Raw genomic sequence first — 19835 nt, forward strand, 5'->3', positions numbered from 1 at the left:
ATCATTATGTTTGGAGGAAAAAGGGTGAAGCTTGCAAGCCGAAGAACACCATCCCAACCGTGAAGCATGGGGGTGGCATAATTAAATAAAAATTGAACTGTTCGTCCATGAGGATCGTTATGTTTGGAGGAAAAAGGGTGAGGCTTGCAAGCCGAAGAACACCATCCCAACCGTGAAGCATGGGGGTGGCATAATGAAGTAAAAATTGAACTGTTTGGCCATAATGAGGATCGTTATGTTTGGAGGAAAAAGGGTGAGGCTTGCAAGCTGAAGAACACCATCCCAACTGTGAAGCATGGGGGTGGCAGCATCATGTTGTGGGGATGCTTTGCTGCAGGAGGAACTGGTGCATGTCACAAAATAGATGGCATCATGAGGAAGGAAAATTATGTGGATATATTGAAGCAACATCTCAAGACATCAACCAGGAAGTTAAAGCTTGGTCGCAAGAGGTTCTTCCAAATGGACAATGACCCCAAGCATACTTCCACAGTTTTGGCAAAATGGCTTAAGGACAACAAAGTCAAGGTATGGGAGTGACCATCACAAAGCCCTGACCTCAATCAGATAGAAAATGTGTGGGCAGAACTGAAAATGCGTGTGCCAGCAAGGTGGCCTACAAACCTGACACAGTTACACCAGTTCTGTCTGGAGGAATGGGACAAAATTCCAGCAACTTATTGTGAGAAGCTTGTGGAAGGATACCCAAAACATCTGTCCCAAGTTAAACAATTTAAAGGCAATGCTACCAAATACTTACAAAGTGTATGTAAACGTCTTATCCACTGGGAATGTGATGAAAGAAATAACAGCTGAAATATATAATTATCTCTATTATTATTCTAACATTTCACATTCTTAAAATAAAGTAGTGAGCCTAACTGACCTAAGACAGGGAATGTTTTAATGTATTTGGCTAAGGTGTATGTGAACTTCTGACTTCAACTGTATGTATCTGTTCTGAGTGTATTACACGCAGCCCCCAGTGTGTATTTTTTTTTTCCTCTAATGAGGTGTTGATATGTTGTAAAACCTTGTAGTTTTGCAGTTGTTTTCTTAATGTATCAATAAATTGCTTTTATTGTGTATGCTCCTTTGTATTCTTTGCACCAACTTTCATTTTGCCTGAAGCCTGACTTCATGTCTTATAACCATTTAGTATCTTATTATATCATAATAAATGATGTTTAAATGAAGCTGGCTTTCACTTTATTTAAAGCAGACAAAGGCCACTCATAAGATGCTAAACAAAATCTAAACAAACCTGAAACACCCAGTGAGTCAATGACATAAAACTGTCATTAGAGCGCACATCATACTACACAGAGCTTAAAACACAAAAGGACTTCTCCCAGAGCTCATGCAGAGAGATCGTACATTATGCATGGCTGTGCTCATTGATAAATGGTGAATAAAATAAAGTGGCATTATTAAAAGAGCAAAATGGCAAGTTAAATGTTTCCCCCAACATTACTGTCCAGTTGCTTTGAATACTTTTTCCAGAGCGCTTTCAAGAAGAGTTGTGTTCACACGATGCATCATCAAAAACTGTCCATTTAAATGAAAGACTGGAATGTCATATCTGTATCTGTCCAACCAAACACTGTTCTCTGGAAGAGTGATGTCAACCTGCTGTAAATGAAACTGAAATAACAAACAATTACATTATGAAATTCTTTTTACGTTAACTGATTGAACATATTAAACAAATATAACTTCTGTAAACCTGTACTTGTCTCACCCTGTGTTTAAACGGCTCAAGCGCTTCTTTTGCTTCCTCACACAAAGGGCATGGATTCTGAAAACAGAGAGATATTGTTTTATAACTAGATTCTGTATGTTCAGAAAAGCATACTTCAAAACTATTTCTGCTGTATAAATTATGAATACAAATACTGTAAGAGGTGGGTAGAGAAGCCAAAAACTGTCCTCAAGTAAAAGTACAATTACTTGAAAAAAATAATTACTCAAGTAGAAGTAAAAGTAGTGCTGTTAATAATACTTGAGTAAGAGTAAAAAAAAAGTATCCAATTAAAAGAATACTCAAGTAGCGAGTAACTAGTTACTTTCATATGTAACATAATGGATGTTTAATCTCCAATATTACATTACATTACATACTTTTGACATGTATTACATAATAATAATAATAAGTTAATAATAATAATAATTATTATTATTGTAAATTCTTTCATCATTCACCCTCATGTTGTTCCAAACCTGCATGTCTTTCTTTCTTCAATGCAACATAATTAAGATGTCAGACAGAATGTTATCCTCAGTCACCATTTACTTTCACTGCATGTTTTTTCCTCCATTTTAAAAGGGAATGGTGACTGAGACCGTCAGTCTCTAACATTTTGTCTAACATCTTTTGAGTTCCACAAATACAGAAAGTCACACAGGTGTGGAACAACATCAGGGTGGGGAAATGATGACAGAACATTAATTTATGGTTGAAATATCACTTGTAAGATTTGGATGAATCTGCCAATAAATTAGAAGAGAAGTTTAGAAATCAGTTTCTAGTAATTATTACGGTGAAAAATGTAATCATACTTCATAAAATACCTCCGCTTTTTCAAAAGTCCTATCGCTTTTTAAAGTCCTGCATGGATTCTTAGTTCAGTTACAGTATTTTCAGTGTAGAACAAATTTAGTTCATTAGTTCTGTACAGTAAGTGTAAACTGCAACTTATCTCTGTATTTGGAAGCGTGTTAAAGCCTTACTTAAGTTTGTTCTCTGTTGTCCATGAGAAAAACGTGCCGCATCTGTCAAACGCAAAGTTATTGTGCAGTGTGCATGCACAGAGATGCGCTCCAGGAGTCAAGCACATGCGATCGGCAGAGCAAAAGGCATTTACACAACGCATATGTTAACATGGATTATACAGTAGACAATGATATATTTCAGCACTGATATAAAAATGTATACTTAGAAACTGATGTCATAGGAGCCCATACATACAGAATCACCCTGAAATTGACCATCACAGACAAGATCACGTTATCACAATCGCCAAAACTCACCGTAACAAGTTTTCTTAAATTGGAGCTGCAATTCTAATCTTGAAATATCTGGTTGTCTTGGTGTAAAATTAAGGCATTGCATGATGAAAGTGTTTGTTTGGCATGCTTGCTGCTGCTGCAGTGATGAACTCGCCTCTAGTGACAGAGCGCAACTGTAAAGTTCCGCTGTCATAAAAGTCCCATTCAAAAATATAACAATAAATTACACATTTATTAAAACTTATTTTATTAAAGCCAGTAATGTAACGAAAAGAACATTGCCCACTGTTCCAAAACAAAATAAAACAAAAATCATTAGAAATATACTTGAGTAAAGGTAAATAGTACCCACTATTAAACCTACTTTTAAAATGTACTCAAGTACAGTGCTGTGATACTGCACATATATGATACTACACTGATATCTTGTTTTTGTGCATATCTCATACTAAACTGTTTAAAAAATTCAAACAAAATCTAACATAAAACAAAGGCAATCAGAGTAAACACAAAATACAGTTTTTAAATGATAATGTTATTTATTGAAGCAAAACAATTATCCAATACCAACTGGGCCTATGTAAAAAAGTATTTGCCCCCTTAGTTACTAAATACCGAAATCTATGAAACTGCATTCATAATGAGGTTCAGCTAGAATAGACACACCCAGACCTGATTACTGCCAGCCCTGTACAATAAGATCAACACCTAAATAGATCTTTTTCAGAGCATGAAGTTGGCTAAAAAGTCACACCCAGTAGCACACTATGCCAAGGTCGAAAGAAATTCCAGAAATGATAAGGAAAAAGGTGATTGAAATGCATCACACTGGGAGGGGTTACAAAGCTATTTCAAAGGCTCTGGGACTCCAAAGAACCACAGTGAGAGCCATTATCTCCAAATGGAAAAAACTTGGCACAGTAGTGAACCTTCCCAGAAGTGGCCGACCTTCTAAAATTCCTCCAAGAGCACAGCGACGACTCATCCAGAAGTCATAAAAAAGCCAAGGACAACATCCAAGGAACTGCAGGTCTTTCCCGCATCAATAAAGGTCACTGTTCATGACTCCACTATCAGAAAGACACTGGCCAAAAATGGCATCCATGCAAGAGTAGTGAGGCGAAAACCATTGCTCTGGATTTTGCCAAAACCACCTTGATGATCCTCAAACCTTTTGGGAGAATGTTCTGTGGACTGATGAGTCGAAAGTGGAACTGTTTGGAATACGGGTCCCGTTACATCTGGCATAAATCAAACACAGAATTCCACAAAAAGAGCATCATACCTTTCGGTCAAGCATGGTGGTGGTAGTGTGATTGTGTGGGGATGCTTTGCTGTTTCAGGGCCAGAGCGACTTTGCAGTAATTGAGGGAAACATGAATTCTGCTCTCTACCAGAAAATCCTAAAGGAGAACTTCCGGTCATCAGTCTGTGAGTTGAAGCTCAAGAGCAGCTGGATTATGCAGCAAGACAATGATCCAAAACATAGGAGTAAGTCCACATCTGAATAGCTCAAAAGAAGCTAAATTAAAGTTTTGGAGTGGTCTAGTCAAAGTTCTGACTTGAACCCGATTGAGATGCTGTGGCAGGACCTTAAACTGGCAGTTCATGCTCGAAAACCCTCCAATGTGGCTGAACTAAATCAGTTCTGCACAGAAGAGTGGTCCAAAATTCTACCACAGTGTTGTGAAAGACTGATCTCCTTTTATCGGAAGCATTTGGTTGCAGTTGTTACTGCTAAAAGGTGGCACAACCAGCTATTAAATGTTAGTTTTTGACATGGATGATGTACTGTAGGTGATGGATTATTCTTTTTTATTTGTGCAAAAAAGTTTTCACTGGCGGCCAAAAGTTTGGCATAACGTACAGATTTTGCTCTTATGGAAAGAAAATGGTTCTTTTATTCACCAAAGTGTAGCTGTTTGAATTGACCTAACGCTCAAGTGAAGTACGTTCCTCTGTGGTAAACAGAGCAGAACTTCTGAATTCTCACGTGAACGCGCCAATGTGATGACGTTACGCGACAGCGATGTGAGGCACTGAGTGTTTACAGGAAGCGATTTTTTAAAGTTAAAGTTTTTATTAGCAATTAGTTTTTCACACAAACATATCAGTTCACTTCAGAAGACATTACTTAATCAACTGGGGTTGTATGGATTAGTTTGATGCTGCCTAAATATGCTTTTTGGACTGTCAAAAATTGGTGTCCATTCACTTGCATTGGGTGAAGCTAAAAACCTGGGTTACTTTCCTAAAAATCTTAAATCCTGTTCTGATGAAGAAAGATGGACATATACATCTTGAATGGCCTGAGGGTGAGCAGATAATCAGCCAATTTTCATTTTTTGGTCAACTATTCCTTTAACGTCCAGTGTCACCAGTCAGTCCATTGTATTTCAATAAAAGAACATCTTTTTTGAATGATTATTTTATCAGTGACACAAATTCAGAAGTTTTACACAAAACTGAATTAAATGTATTTTGTATGCAGTATGTTACTATTCCAGTCTTGTGGCAGCACACTGAAACACTGACACGTTTATTAGAAATGAGAATTAATTTTTATCTGTACCTTAGTGAAGAGTGTAAGGACGGGCAGCTGTCTGATGACATGACAAACCTTCTGAGTGTCTTTAAACAGCTTCTGCGGCAGCAACATGACTGTAAGTGACATCAGGGATCAACACATAATTATTCAGTACTTTACACTTATGGACTCATTAAAGGTCACTACAGGCTGAAATTTAGTGCACTAAATTACTGTCTTAAATTTTAGTGAGATGCCTGCCTAGACAGCACGTCTGGGCATCAATAATACTGTCAATATAGTCAGCACACTAGTATTTGCGCCACAGCCAGTGTTGTGAGTACGCATTAAATACCGCTCGTCAGTTACTCTTTATATGATATATGTAGATGCTCTATTAAATTGTGGTTATTACAAGGCACATTACTCGACATATTAAAAACAAACACTTACCGTCGTAATCACGCGACGGAAGCTGTTGAGAGGAAATGGGCGTGTCCAGGAGGAGAGCGTCCAGCTGAGTTCACGTTTGTGATTGGACAATCAGTTGTCGATCAAATGTATCCGTCTAGATGGTTAAAGTTTTCTTTTATTTTTTTGATAATACATCAAAAAATACAGAGGTACATTCCCGCATTCAATAAATAAATAAATACTAACACAAAAGGACAGGAGTTACATGATCTTAATAAATTAAGCTAAACACTGAACAAGTTTTGAAAAACCAAAAATCACTGAAGATATTTTAAGGTATTTTAATTGTTTTAGAAATGACTTTTATCTCTGTTATTGTTTATATGACATGTACTGGCCTTTTGTGTTTTTGTCTTGACATTTAAATTGCTGCCATTTAAAAAGAGGGGAGGGTTTAATGATGCCTTCTCTGTTAAACCCCAAAACATTTGAAGCTAAACTGAATGCAAGTAAAAAGTTTATATATATATATATATATATATATATATATATATATATATATATATATATATATATATATATATATATAAAAGGGGGTAAGAAAAGAAAGATGTGAGTATAACAAGATTATACTTAATGCTATGCATTTTAAAATTAAAATAGGCCTAGCATTGTAATAGCACAGTTTCCAACACCATGAACCTTAAAACTAAATCTGTAAATAGATAGTCCAGAATCAGAGCACAGAGTTTCTAACATGATTTAGTGTTTCCTGCAAATTCACATGACAGGACTAGTGTACAACCCAAACAATGATGCACTTATTAATATACTCATTATGACACCCACTCGCGGTTTACACAAGACAAGAGAACTAGTCTTTAAAAATACTATAGAAGCTAAATGTACCCAATCTTTAGGCATTTCCCAAAGTAATGTTAAAAATAGCTGGGCCGTTTGTTCTTTCCCCGTAACAACACTCAGAACAGAGCGCTTGAAGTTCTACATCTGCTCTCTAGATGGCGCCGCTTCAACTCGCATGAAAACACAGTTGAACGTGTTTACAGAGCACAACAACGCCATGTCAAAGTGTTTTAACTGACATAAACTTATGAACACACGACAGCAGTTCATTTACAATCAGATGATAAATTATTATTTCCAATTCCACGTTTATAAAACACTTAATAAGCAGTGGATTTACAAACCGAATCTCAGGCGCGTTCTTCACAGAACAGCGGTTCCTATTGGCTGTCCGCCGATGACGTCATGATAGCGGCAGCGTTCCAGGCGCGTCGCGTTTCAAGAGTTGGTGAAGGTGCGCGAGCGGAATCATTATTCTCTCACAGCAGCAGAAAAAACGGCGAATTCGTTCAATAAATCAATTTTCTGTTCTGTGAAACTATTTTAAAGAAAGAGACGCTCACTTTAAGAGCATTCCATGTGTTTGGACCAGACGGATATTTTTGTTTAGAAGAGGTGAGTTTTTATTTTCATCACTTTAAAAGTGACTAAATCACTTTAATTCATATTCTAAACCTTTCTACTGCACGGACTCAAAATAACACGATTATTATCATACGATAAGATTAAATACATCGGATTTCATCGTAAATTTATTTTCTGGTGTGTTTAAATGAGTTTACCTTATGAATGTTTTATAAGTTATTTTTTTTTATTTATTTATTTTTTCATTTAGCCTACTCTTTATTACATTTCTGGAAGAATTTGATCTTATTTGTTCCCTGGCTGAGACACTGGCTTGTGTAACACATCAGTAAATGAATAATGCTGAGGGAAAGTTTGTGTGTGTGTGTGTGTGTGTGTGTGTGTTAATACAGTATGTAAATTATAATTTCAGCTAGTAAGAAATTAATTGTACAAATCCATGACTGCGTTTTGAAAAGGAGTGAATGACAGATCATTGTGGAATTCTGCTAGTGAAAAAGATGTTAAAGGTATTCAGAATTTTGGTTTTTACTAGTTGAAATTCTATTTTAGATATCAAGAATGTGTGTTTCTGCGAGTGATGTCATCATTTTTTTAAATCAAGAATTAACATTTTTACTAGAGCAAATGTAATTACTGATAAAAAAAAAAAATCAGCATTTTCACTAGATGTAATTTCACTGCTGATCTCAAGAATAAGCATTTTAACAAGTGAAAATGTAGTTATAGATATCTATAATTCATTTCCTGCACATGACTTTTTTCCAGAGCTCATGGGGGTTTAAGGCACTTATCTTTATGAAGAACTATACGTATTATGAAATGTGCCATACAAATACATTGAAAATAAAAAAAGAAAAGAAATCTAAAGGTACAAGAGTCAAAAAATGAGGCTGGAATGGTGTTTGATTTTAAGTTCTGCATTGGCGGATTTAGGCATAGGAGACATGGGCAGTTGCCCAGGGCGGCATCTTGTGGGGGGGCGGCACAAGGCACCCACACAGAACCCCCCCCCCCCCCAACCTGCCCCGGTCAACAACTTTGGGGGCGTGTTGAAGCGGGTTTGGCCTAGGGCACCATACAAGCTAGAACCGAAGTTCTGAAGTTCTTTCTGTGTGTTTAAGATTAGTGTGTGCTGCTGCATTCAGAGGCAGTCACATGAGTGTGACACACGCATAAACAAACACACACACACACACACACACACACACAAACACACACACACACACACACACATAGAGATCAGCCCTATCATGGTGGTGCCATCTACAAACTTGATTATGATGTTGGAATTATGGACGGGTTTGCAGTCGTACGTTTAGAGGAAGTGTTGAAGGGGGCTCAGCACACAGCCCTGTGGTGCTCCAGTGTTCAGTGTTATGGGGGAAGAGGAGTGCTTACTCATTTGCCCTGTTTGTGGTCTGCTGGAAAGAAAGTCCAGAATCCAATTGCACATGTGTGTGTTGAAGCCAAGGTTGTTTAGTTTGATTGCCAGCTTGTTGGGGGGTATAGTGTTAAAAGCAGAACTATAATCAATGAACAGAATCCAGACATAACTGTCCCGCTGTTCCAAGTGTGACAGGGTAGTGTGAAAGGCCAGTGAGACAGCGTCCTCAGTTGACCTGTTTGTCCTGTAAACAAACTGGTATTGATCCAGGGAAGGGGGTATGTTACTTTTTATGTGTGTTAAGACAAGTCGCTCGAAGCACTTCAAAACTATGGGGGTCAAGGCCACTGGGCGATAATCATTCAGAGACCTGACTGCTATCTGTTTTGAACAGGGATGATTGTAGCAGACTTGAGGCAGGTAGGAACAGTGGCCTGTTCCAAAGAGATGTTAAACAGGCTGGTGAACACTGCTGTCAGCTGTCCCACACAGTGCTTCAGGACCTGTCCAGGAACCCCATCAGGTCCAGCGGCTTTATTGGGGTTGATGTGGCTTAGGGCCTGCCTCAACTCGTGGGAGTTCAGCACCAGTGTACATGATGGAGCATCTTGCAGTGTCAGCTTGGTGATGGGTTGGTTGCTGTCCCTGTCAAACCGTGCGAAGAAGAAGAGATTTAGATCATCAGGGAGAAAAGAGTTTGCTGTGTAGGTTGAACAGGTGTTGTTACCTTTATAGTCTGTGATGAACTTAATGCCCTGCCACATACGGCTGGAGTCTGAGCTATTAAAGTGCTCCTGTATTTGCATTTTGTAGCAGCGCTTCGCCTCCCTAATGCCTTTGCTCTGATTGGACCTAGCTGTTTTATAAGCATCTGGATCTCCTTCATGGAAAGAATTGTTACGTTCCTTCAACAGGTTTTTAACATCTCTGTTCATCAAAGGTTTCCGGATGGGGAATGTGCTAATACTCTTAACAGTGGTAAAGTTGTCCATACAGAAGTTAATATAGGCTAAAATGGAGGCATAGGTGTTTAGGTCTGTGTGGTTGTTCTGAGTAGGTTCCCATTTGAACAGATCCTAGTTTGTGTTGTCGAAGCAGTCCTGTAGTTTAGTCATGGCTCCTTCTGGCCACTCTAACAGTTTGCACAGTGGGCTTTGACCTGGTAATGAGAGTTTTGTATGCCGGTGTCAGGACCAAGGTAATGTTATCAGACCGGCCGAGGTGGGGGGAAGGTGACGCTTTGTAGGCATTCGTTACATTGCAATAGATATGGTCAAGCATGTTATTTCCTCTGGTTGGGAAATCAACAAACTGATAGAATTTGAGGAGCACATTCTTAAGTTTGGTGTGATTAAAGTCCCCCGCTATGATAAACCCACCATCTGGGTGAGAGTTTTTGCAATCCGTTTGTAACATCGTGCGGTTTAGCCAGTGCTAACTTAGCATTAGCTTGTGGAGGGATGTAAACAGCAGTGAGAAACACTACTGTAAATTCTCTTGGCAGATGGAAAGGTCTACACTTCAGCATTATAAATTCTAAATCCAGGGAGCAAAATTGTTCAATAATATCTGTGGAGGTGCACCAAGCATTGCTTACATATATGCATACTCTACCGCCTTTGTCCTTACTGGATTCAGTGGTACGAGCCGAGCGATAAACAGTCCACCCCCCTAGCTTGATAGCCGCATCGGAGATGTTAGCATTCAGCCAGGTCTCTGTGAAAAATGAGGCTCAGCTGTTCATCCTGTGCTAAGGAATCCTCAGTCTCAACTCATCTATCTTGTTGACTATGGACTGGGTGTTCACGGTAGAGTTGGCTTGTTCGGGGGGCTCTTTAGCCTAGCATGAATGCCGGCTCACTTGCCCCACTTCTGCTTCCTCTTCCTCACCGGTGTGGTAATCCAGGCAGGTTCTAATGTACAGAGTAGCTCATCCGGAATGTTGGGAGGTGAAGGTGGAATAAAACCTTTTATTCCAATATCCAGTATTCCTTGCAGACTATATGTTGTGTGAGCTAGTCCTGTCTGAATAAAGTGGCTTAGTGTACTTAAAATAAAGGAAAAAAATGGCATCTACGTGGAGAGTTCCGGGTCGCTGCATCCATGCGTGCCGCCATCAACTAGTAACCTAATGTGTTTACTTGTGAAGGCTACTTTTAGTAAATATAAGTTGTAGTTGGGATCAGTGATTGGTGTTTGTGCTCATCATTTTGATTGTTAGTAAGCAGATAACAGTGTCCTGTCTTTCATATAGTTAATCAGTGTTACGTGTATGTTGTGGTGCTGTGACTGACCATCTGATGATGAGAATATCTCTGTATGTTTAGGATTGTGCTAGATTCTCCAGCTGCTTGCAATAAAGCAGCATTATTCCTGATCATAATTACAGGGTTTGTCATAAACCAATGTTTCCAAAAGACAAAAATATATCAGACTGTAGCCAGTGGCTGAGAAAGCTGAAACACTTCACATTCTTCTGCCGTATGTTTGGACTTGTAGTTGTACTTCAGATTGAAGTTGACCACGTATTGCAGTCGTTTTCCCTCTGAGCTAACGGAGATAAATGAATATCCATTAATGTTTGTACATTTCAAACATCACATTGAGGTATTTTATTGAAGGTTTGATTTGTTAACTTTTAGACTCCAGAATCAGTTTGATTTGCTCTGAGAGGTGTTGTAAGTTTCTCATATTGTTGTGTTTGTTCATCGGCATTGATGCAGTCTTGTTGTTATTAAGAGGGAAGACGATCATTAAAACACCAGTTTTGGAGTAAAACCAAAACACAAACTGAGCTGTGTTGATTGACAGTGACACGTATGTGTTTATTGGGCAGTTTTAGAGTAACGCTGTAACATCAGCAGGTCCATATTAACACACGGGCTTACCTGGGCTTAAGTCAATCACGGTCAATGTTTCAAAAGTATAGCCACAAGACGTAAACAATATGTGTGTTAACATGATTTTAGTGCGATTAAAATCACTGTAAGGGATCTACGGGTTCGGGTATGGAAAAGGAGACGGGGACCAGTGACACACTTCAGGTAGCTTTTATGCTCTCTTTTCAGTTCGTTTGAGTGCCGCCTTCTCAGGGCTTTCTTATTCCTCAGTTCAAAGCAACAAAAACTCTCAAACAGCTTTTCAAACACTTCAGCTTCACAACAACAATAATAATAATAATAATAATCATAAAACACACAATAAGGCACGGCAGTCACTGCGCTCTGGTGTCGTTCTCTCTCTGCCTTGCTCTGGTGTGTTCGCTGTTTTAAAGCGTCTCTCTGCTATCACTGTAATGAGAAACAGCTGTTAGAAATTATGTCAACCAGCTTGACGAGCCACACCTCTCCCTCTCTCCCGCAGACAGACGCATGACCACGCCCCCATCACCACAATCACTTACTAACTTTTTCTGTGTAAAGTTATATCCAGTAGTCGCTTTTCCACTATCGGGCCAGTGCGAGCCAGGGCCATAAACTGGTCAGCCGGGGTCAGTAGCCCATCACACACCCAGCTCATTTCACAAGCCAAAACAAACACGCTTGTTATCTAGTTATCTAGAATATCAAGTTTATACTGTATGGAAAATTAGCTAGCTAGCAAGATAATTTAACGTTGACAACTCACCGACTTTAACTGCCATGATGTTAAACAGCAGGACGATGTCCCAGCACACCGTCCATGATCTCGAACCATGGAAAGTTCTTCACTCCCATTAGCACTTCCATTGTAAGTGTCGCACTGTAACCTCCATTTTTGCTTTTCAAAACTATTTTTTTAAGTTGAAATAGTTTTTCTTGGTAATCTACATTATGCCACAAATACTGTCGATTGAGCTTAACTCGTATTGAATGTTCCTTTAACATTCTAAAAATATTACAATAATAAATCAAATAGCTTAATAGTTCATGGTTTTATTGGTGATTTTCAACTCCTGTACAAATGTTTACTGTTTAATTGCTCAAAAGATGCTTAAAAGCCAATCAAGAATCCTCATCCACAACCAGATACAGTATCACAAGCCTTTTCAACATTTAATAATGTGCAAGAGATGAACTTTGGATATCTTTAATTACATTTTCACTAGTTAAAATTCTAATTCTTGATATCAGCAATGGAATTTCAACTTGTAAAAAAAAATAATATTTGATATCTGTAACTGCATATTAACTAGTTGAATTTCACAATGATCTGTCATTTACTCCTGTTCAAAATGCATTTACAGATATCTACAATTAATTTCTTGTTAAAATTAAAAAATGTACTTTTTACTAGTAAAAACAATATTTTTATATCAGTTACATTGTTACTGCTTCAAAAAAATCAATTCCTGATATAAACAATTCAACTAGTAAAAATGCTCATTTTTGATATCTGTAAATTTATTTCAATATGTTCAATTTTATATTTCAGATATCTGGAAATTGATTTCAGATATCACTAAACAGAAAAGCAATTTAAGATATATTAAAAGACTTTCTTACTAGTTACAGTCACATGACAGATACTGTATCTGAAATTGGCATTACCATTGGTGAAAACCAAATTACAAATACCAAAAATCTGGATTAATAATCAGTAGATACAGAGCTTTATAAGAGATCTAGAGATCTGTCCACATTATAACTCAAATAAACTATTCAGATTAAATTATACTTAAATCTCATGTATTTATTAGTTGTCATGAATAAAGGAGCAGCAATCACATTTACATTAATTATTCAGATTGTAATCACAGTGCATCATGTGTGTGAGTTTTGCTCTTTGTCTGAACTGGTTCCCCTCACAGATAAAGCATGTAATGTTATAATTCCCCCCTAGAGTGTCTGAGAGCTCTTGAAGTGAATGTAGTAGACACAACACTCATTTCCTGCTCATGTCGTGGGCAGGGCTTATTATGCTCTTGATGTGTGGAGCTCAGCATACACATAACACACTGTACATCTGCAAAAACCATGAGCAAAAAAACCGGAGCACATTACAATATTTACAGAAATGCAGTATGAATGACTCTGAATATGTGTTCATGTGGTCATCTGAGCTGAAGGAGACAGATGCAGTGATCACTGAGGCTCAGGAACACCTGTTTCCATCAACTGTTCTGGAGACAGTCTAGAGAGGACACACTTTATTGCTGTTGAGTGTTCATGAGCCCCTTGTTTAGTGTTACGCTCTCTATACTCTTACACACGCCACACAGCATTATACAAGACTGTTATCAGCACATGTTGCTCATCACAGTGAACAGATTGCAGCCATACCATAACATGCATGAATTAGCTTATTTAATTCTGTCAGATATTAGTTTCTCAGCTGATTGTGGAGAGAGATCATCTAGTTGACACTGACAGATGTTTATGTGTGTTTCTACAACTTCAGGCACTTTTAGCGCTGTGGATTTCTAGACTGTCTCGTTAACACATTTTTCACTCTCTCACTAGTTTATTTAATTTGTCTACAGTTTTTGTACATTCATAACAGGAGATTAATGGCATTCAAGTCATGAAAATTAATCTCCAGCATATCTCAAATTCTGTATTGTGTTTAATAGAATTACGTGCTGGAAATGACACTGTTGGAAATTGTATTTTTAACGCTTTTCAAATAAAATTATAGACTCCTTTGTCTTGCTGAGGCTAATTTCATAGCTAACACTTGATGTGTCCTAAATACATACAAGTAAATAATATTTTCACACTTTTTGCTTAATTTGGCAAAATTACAGCTCAATTGATAAAAAATAATCTGCTCACAAATTATATTTCCATGATTAGCGCCCAAACACTGAAAGTGCGGAGACCCTATTGTTCTTCTAAGGATTCTTCTTCTTCTTCTTTTCAAGGATTTCGGAAAAGAAATCCCTTTTTAGCTACCATCATCAAACTTTGTACACATATAGAGCTTATCAAGCCTGACAATTTTCACACTGACAGTCATTAGCTCCGTCCAACAGGAAGTTGGCCATTTGGATTGTTTGAAAAATGCATGCTCTGAAATTTGAAATACTCCTCCTAGGGATTTCATGTTACAAGTACCAATTGTGGGCGACATCATACCAAGACATTGACTATAATAAATTGTGAACTGATTTTTGACATATCGAATGGTGTTGCCATGGCGACGCGATAAAATAACATCAAAAAATCTTCTCTGTGCATCGTATGATTTACATCAAAATTGAGCCAAATGTTTGGCCTTGTGGGCTGATCACATTGATGTGGCTATTGTGGGTCACGTTCGTAGCACCACCAACTAGCGGAAGGAAGTGTGGAATGTTTAACAGACTTTGAAATATCCCTCTTATTTTTACCTGAATTGCTTCAGTTTGTTCTAGAAAAATGTCAAGACAGTGCAGATTTAAAATTCTTGATTCTTGATATCTTAAATATTGTTGCCATGACAAGGCAATAAACATCATTATTCCTTTTTATGTATATTCACATGTTTTTGAGATACTTGGTATGCTTGAATTATCATGATATTTTTCACACACATCAGAGCTGTCGGCCATTAGGCCTGTGCAAATGTTAACACATGGGCATGGCTGGGGAGCTCTGTAGTGCCACCTTTTGACAAAAGTGGTGGGGTCAGTTTCTTCTACAGTCACCAAGCTTGCTACATATATTGTTCTCATCAAGTCGGACAACTTTCGAAATTGCAGTCATTAGCTTCGCCCAACAGGAAGTTGGCCATTTTGGATTGAATGTGCCAAAAATCACCAAAATTTAGGCAACATTATGCCAAGACAGTCAAGATGTTAAATTACGAACAGATTTTTGTTATATATTGAACAGTGTTGCCATGGCGATGCAATAATTAAGGGCAAAAATGTGAAACAGGAAGTTCCTTATATCTTCTGTGTGCATTGTATGATTTTGATGAAAATTCAGCTGTATGTTTGGTAATGGGGGCTGATCACATTTATGTGGCTATTATGGGTCACAGCCATAGCGCCACCAACTGGCAGCAGGAAGTGTGGCACTTACAACAGACTTTGAAATAGTCCTCTTAAATTTTTAATCGATTCAAACTTATTTAGAATAATGTCAAGACACCGCTGATGTAAAATTGTAAAGGGATACTTGATATATTAAAAAGTGTTGTCATGGCAACAGATCAAATTACATGATGTTGTATTGTATTCAGGTGCATTTGACAAACTCATGAATGGCTATGATGGGTCATGGTCATAGGGCCTCCAGTTGACAACAGTAGATGTTCAAATGTATTTAAAAACTTGCCAGAATTACACATTTATTTCATTTGCCATGCACATCAAAGTTGTTAAACATTATGTCTGAGCAGAAGGTAAGACATTTGTCTTGTTTACCCGACCAAATGCATGTGTCCCAAGTGCATTGTTGTTCGAAAGCCACTGGGCGGAAATGGACCCATTGTTCTTGGGTCTTTGCTGCTTGCAGTTATATTTTTTCTTTGTTTTGTGTCTTATTTCATCTCAAGCATGCTCTTCACTTACACTTTTGTCCACTTGACAAGTACACTAAGTTTTGAACAAAAATTTTTGGAAAATGTATAGAAATTATTTTCACGCAATAAACACTGAAATTAGAGCACACAATAAATATTTAAAAATTTTAATCAAATAGATTACATGACATTCCAATTAATTAATGAAATTAAATGCAATTAATCGCATATCAGTAATCGCTTTCATACAACCTTTTCCAGAAAATTAACAGCATTTTTCAATTTAGAGGTCATGTGTGAACACGACACTGGATCTGCCTCCCATAAGGCATTATAGACCCCCCATTTTAAAAAAAAATTTAATTTGATGGGGCCTGGGTAGCTCAGCAAGTATTGATGCTGACTACCACCCCTGGAGTCACGAGTTCGAATCCAGGGCGTGCTGAGTGACTCCAGCCAGGTCTCCTAAGCAACCAAATTGGCCCAGTTGCAAGGGAGGGTAGAGTCACATGGGGTAACCTCCTCGTGCTTGCTATAATGTGGTTCACTCTCGGTGGGGCACGTGGTGAGTTGTGCGTGGATGCCGCGGAGAATACAATACGCAATGTCTCAACAAGCCACTTGATAAGATGCACGATTGACAGTCTCAGACATGGAGGCAACTGAGAATTGTCCTCTGCCACCCGGATTGAGGTGAGTCACTATGCCACCACGAGTGCATTGGGCATTCCGAAAAGGGGAGAAAAATAATTTTTAATAAACCAACTCTTAACCCCATATATTTTTATTTTATTTTAGTAAACATAATAATGACAAGTGTGCATAAATAAAAATGCAATCGTCACAAGACCACTAAGCGCACCGTTCATTGTCTCACAGGACGCGTTCTTGTGTTCTGTCAGCGCTATTTTTAATGGTTGGTCTATCTGTACATAGACATCAGATGGATGCTTTTGGAGCATCCTGCTGGTTTTCAGCATCGTAAACAGTGTGTTTTTAGGAAGCTGTGTCAAGTTAGAAGTAGTTAGAGATCCCTGCATTCTGATGTGCTTCATCCAGCTGTCAAGAACGCGTCCGTTGCAAGTTTTTTTGAGGCATGCTGATTGTCCCCTGCTGACGCGGCTCTTAAAAACATGAAGTAACAAGCTTGTAGTTCTAATTTGAATCGCATTTGAATCGGCAGTTTTGGTTGTAATCTAATTTATTTTTAGTAAAAAAAATACATTACATTTTTTATTCTTGTAATCATATTCCAGTTACTCACTTTTAATTAGCTGAAGAGTGTGCGGAATTAAACAAGGAGGTATTATAGACAATATTTTGAATTTGTTGTGTGGGAAAACATAAACTTTTCTATATATATTTTTTTAGAAAGTAACTTAAAAGTAAAGAAATCAGTAATGTGATTACTTTCTCGATTAAGTAATTAAGTAATTAAATTTTGTAGAAGTAACTAGTAATTTGTTGTGGATTACTTATTTTGAGTAACTTACCCAACTTTGCCCTTGGGACATGATTCATGAAAGTGTCAAAAGTTGAAGAAACACTCATATACTGTACATATGCTAGATGCGTGATTGTGATTGCGAACGCTGTCATTCATTGAGTTAGTTGTTGTGTTGTAAGGGGAATATTTTGGGTCATACACTCTCTCCACTCTGGAATGACTTAAGAGGCTTGAGAGACTCTTGAGTTTTGGTTACCTGGTGTTCAATGCTGTAGAAATCCCCCCGCAGGCGCCTGCATGGCCGAGTCTCTTGTGTGTGTGTGTGTGTGTATGGCTGCAGTTGTTGCGAGTGCAGCTGTGTGGCATTAACTCTCACTGAAACTGATGTTGGACAGCACTGCTATTCCCATTAAGTGCCTGCAAACACACTGGGTCACAGAGTCAACTTTCACAGAGGTCATCCTACACCCTCTTTACAGCTACACACAGATATTCCTACAGTGTTGCCAAGTTGATAGCACTACACAAGAGACACTAAATCAAGTGTTCTCTCGTGTGACTGCTCAGTCATTAGAAAGTGTTAGTTATCTGTTTTAGTAAACATTTGGTGATGTTGTAAATACTGTATATGTAGACAAATGAAAATTCAATGTGTTGATGGTGTAGTGGAATATGGACAAACAGGATATTGTGAGTATGGATGCCCCTGACAGGCATCCTGAAAGATCTTTAGCAGGGTGTGAATTACAGGGTCATAATTCCAGCTTAAACTCCCTTTAAGGAAGTCCAAACCGGAAGGTGGAGTTTTGGTTATTCAGGGCAAGACAGTCATACTTTGAGTCAGGGGACAAGCAGGAAAACTTCTGGCTAGATATATAAAACAAAGAGAGTCTTTTTCTACCATTCCCTCAGTGAAATCTGCTGGTGGTGAAATATTTACCTCAGCCATTGATATTAATAATGCTTTTAAAGAATTCTATCTTGATCTTTATAGTTCCACATCTTCGTCTACTGATGAAGATATTAGGAACTTTGTGGAACCATTAGATCTCCCTAAATTGATGACTGAACAAACAAATTCTCTTGATTCTGAGATAAGCTTGGAGGAGCTTGACAAGGTAATTACGGCCCTACCTACAGGCAAGGCTCCGGGGCCAGATGGCTTTGCCGCTGAATTTTTTAGATCTTATGCTACAGAACTGGCTCCACTTTTGTTAGAAGTTTATATGGAATCACTAAAGAATGGAAAGGTTCCCCCAACCATGACACAAGCCCGGATCAGTCTGATTCTTAAAAAGGACAAAGATCCAAGCGAGTGTAAAAGTTACCGTCCAATTTCCCTGATCCAGCTAGATGTAAAAATATTGTCAAAAATTTTGGCTAATCGATTAAGTAAAATTATGACATCTCTTATACATATAGATCAGATGGGGTTTATTCGGGGCCGTAGCTCTTCTGATAACATCAGGCGTTTCATCAATATCATGTGTTCAGTAGCGAATGATCAGTCTCCGGTCGCTGCCATCTCACTTGATGCCGAAAAGGCATTTGATATGGTAGAATTCGATTATCTTTTTAAGATTTTGGAAATGTATGGGTTCAGGAGTACATTTATTGGTTGGATTAAGTTACTTTATAGACACCCTGTAGCAGCAGTACAAACAAATGGATTAATTTCAGATTATTTTACTCTGAATAGGGGCACTCGGCAGGGTTGTCCTCTTTCCCCATTATTGTTCTGTCTTGCCCTGGAACCATTAGCAGCTGCGATAAGAAAGGGGAATGATTTTCCAGGGGTGATGGCGGGAGGTGTGGTGCATAAACTTCTGCTTTACACGGATGATATTTTATTATTCGTCTCTGACCCTACTAGATCTATGCCGTGCCTCCACAGAATTATTAATTCCTTTTCCAAGTTCTCAGGATACAAAGTCAATTGGTCTAAATCCGAGGCTTTGGCTCTGACAGCGTACTGTCCAGTGACGGATTTCAGCCGGGCGCCTTCCAGTGGCCTAAACAGGGCATTAATTATTTGGGTATTTTTTTCCCAGCAAATTTGTCTAATTTAGTTAAAGTTAATTTTGACCCTTTAATAAAAAGGTTTTCGAGCGATGTGGACAGGTGGGCTTCATTACATTTATCAGTGATAGGGAAGGTTAATGTTATTAAAATGA

The 19835-nt window shown here is 38.2% G+C and overlaps 2 protein-coding genes across 2 annotated transcripts in view; one reads left to right on the forward strand and one right to left on the reverse strand.

Annotated features, from left to right (window-relative positions):
* Positions 1–1192: 1192 nt before the first annotated feature.
* On the reverse strand, positions 1193–6046 carry c42h5orf63 (chromosome 42 C5orf63 homolog). Its single transcript, XM_051683589.1, has 4 exons — positions 5990–6046; positions 5582–5670; positions 1742–1798; positions 1193–1644 (listed from the first exon to the last, which is right to left on the reverse strand). Exons 2-4 carry the CDS (start codon positions 5666–5668, stop codon positions 1471–1473), a joined length of 318 nt encoding a protein of 105 aa, XP_051539549.1. The 5' UTR covers positions 5669–5670; positions 5990–6046; the 3' UTR covers positions 1193–1470.
* A 1257-nt stretch (positions 6047–7303) lies between these two features.
* megf10 (multiple EGF-like-domains 10) overlaps positions 7304–19835 on the forward strand; it is a 99892-nt gene continuing 87360 nt past the window's right edge. The window contains exon 1 of the mRNA XM_051683523.1: positions 7304–7429. The gene's annotated coding sequence lies outside the window, so the exon portion shown is untranslated. The remainder of the gene's footprint in view (positions 7430–19835) is intronic.

The sequence above is a fragment of the Myxocyprinus asiaticus genome, chromosome 42, assembly GCF_019703515.2.
Source record: "Myxocyprinus asiaticus isolate MX2 ecotype Aquarium Trade chromosome 42, UBuf_Myxa_2, whole genome shotgun sequence".
Taxonomy (NCBI): Eukaryota; Metazoa; Chordata; class Actinopteri; order Cypriniformes; family Catostomidae; genus Myxocyprinus; species Myxocyprinus asiaticus.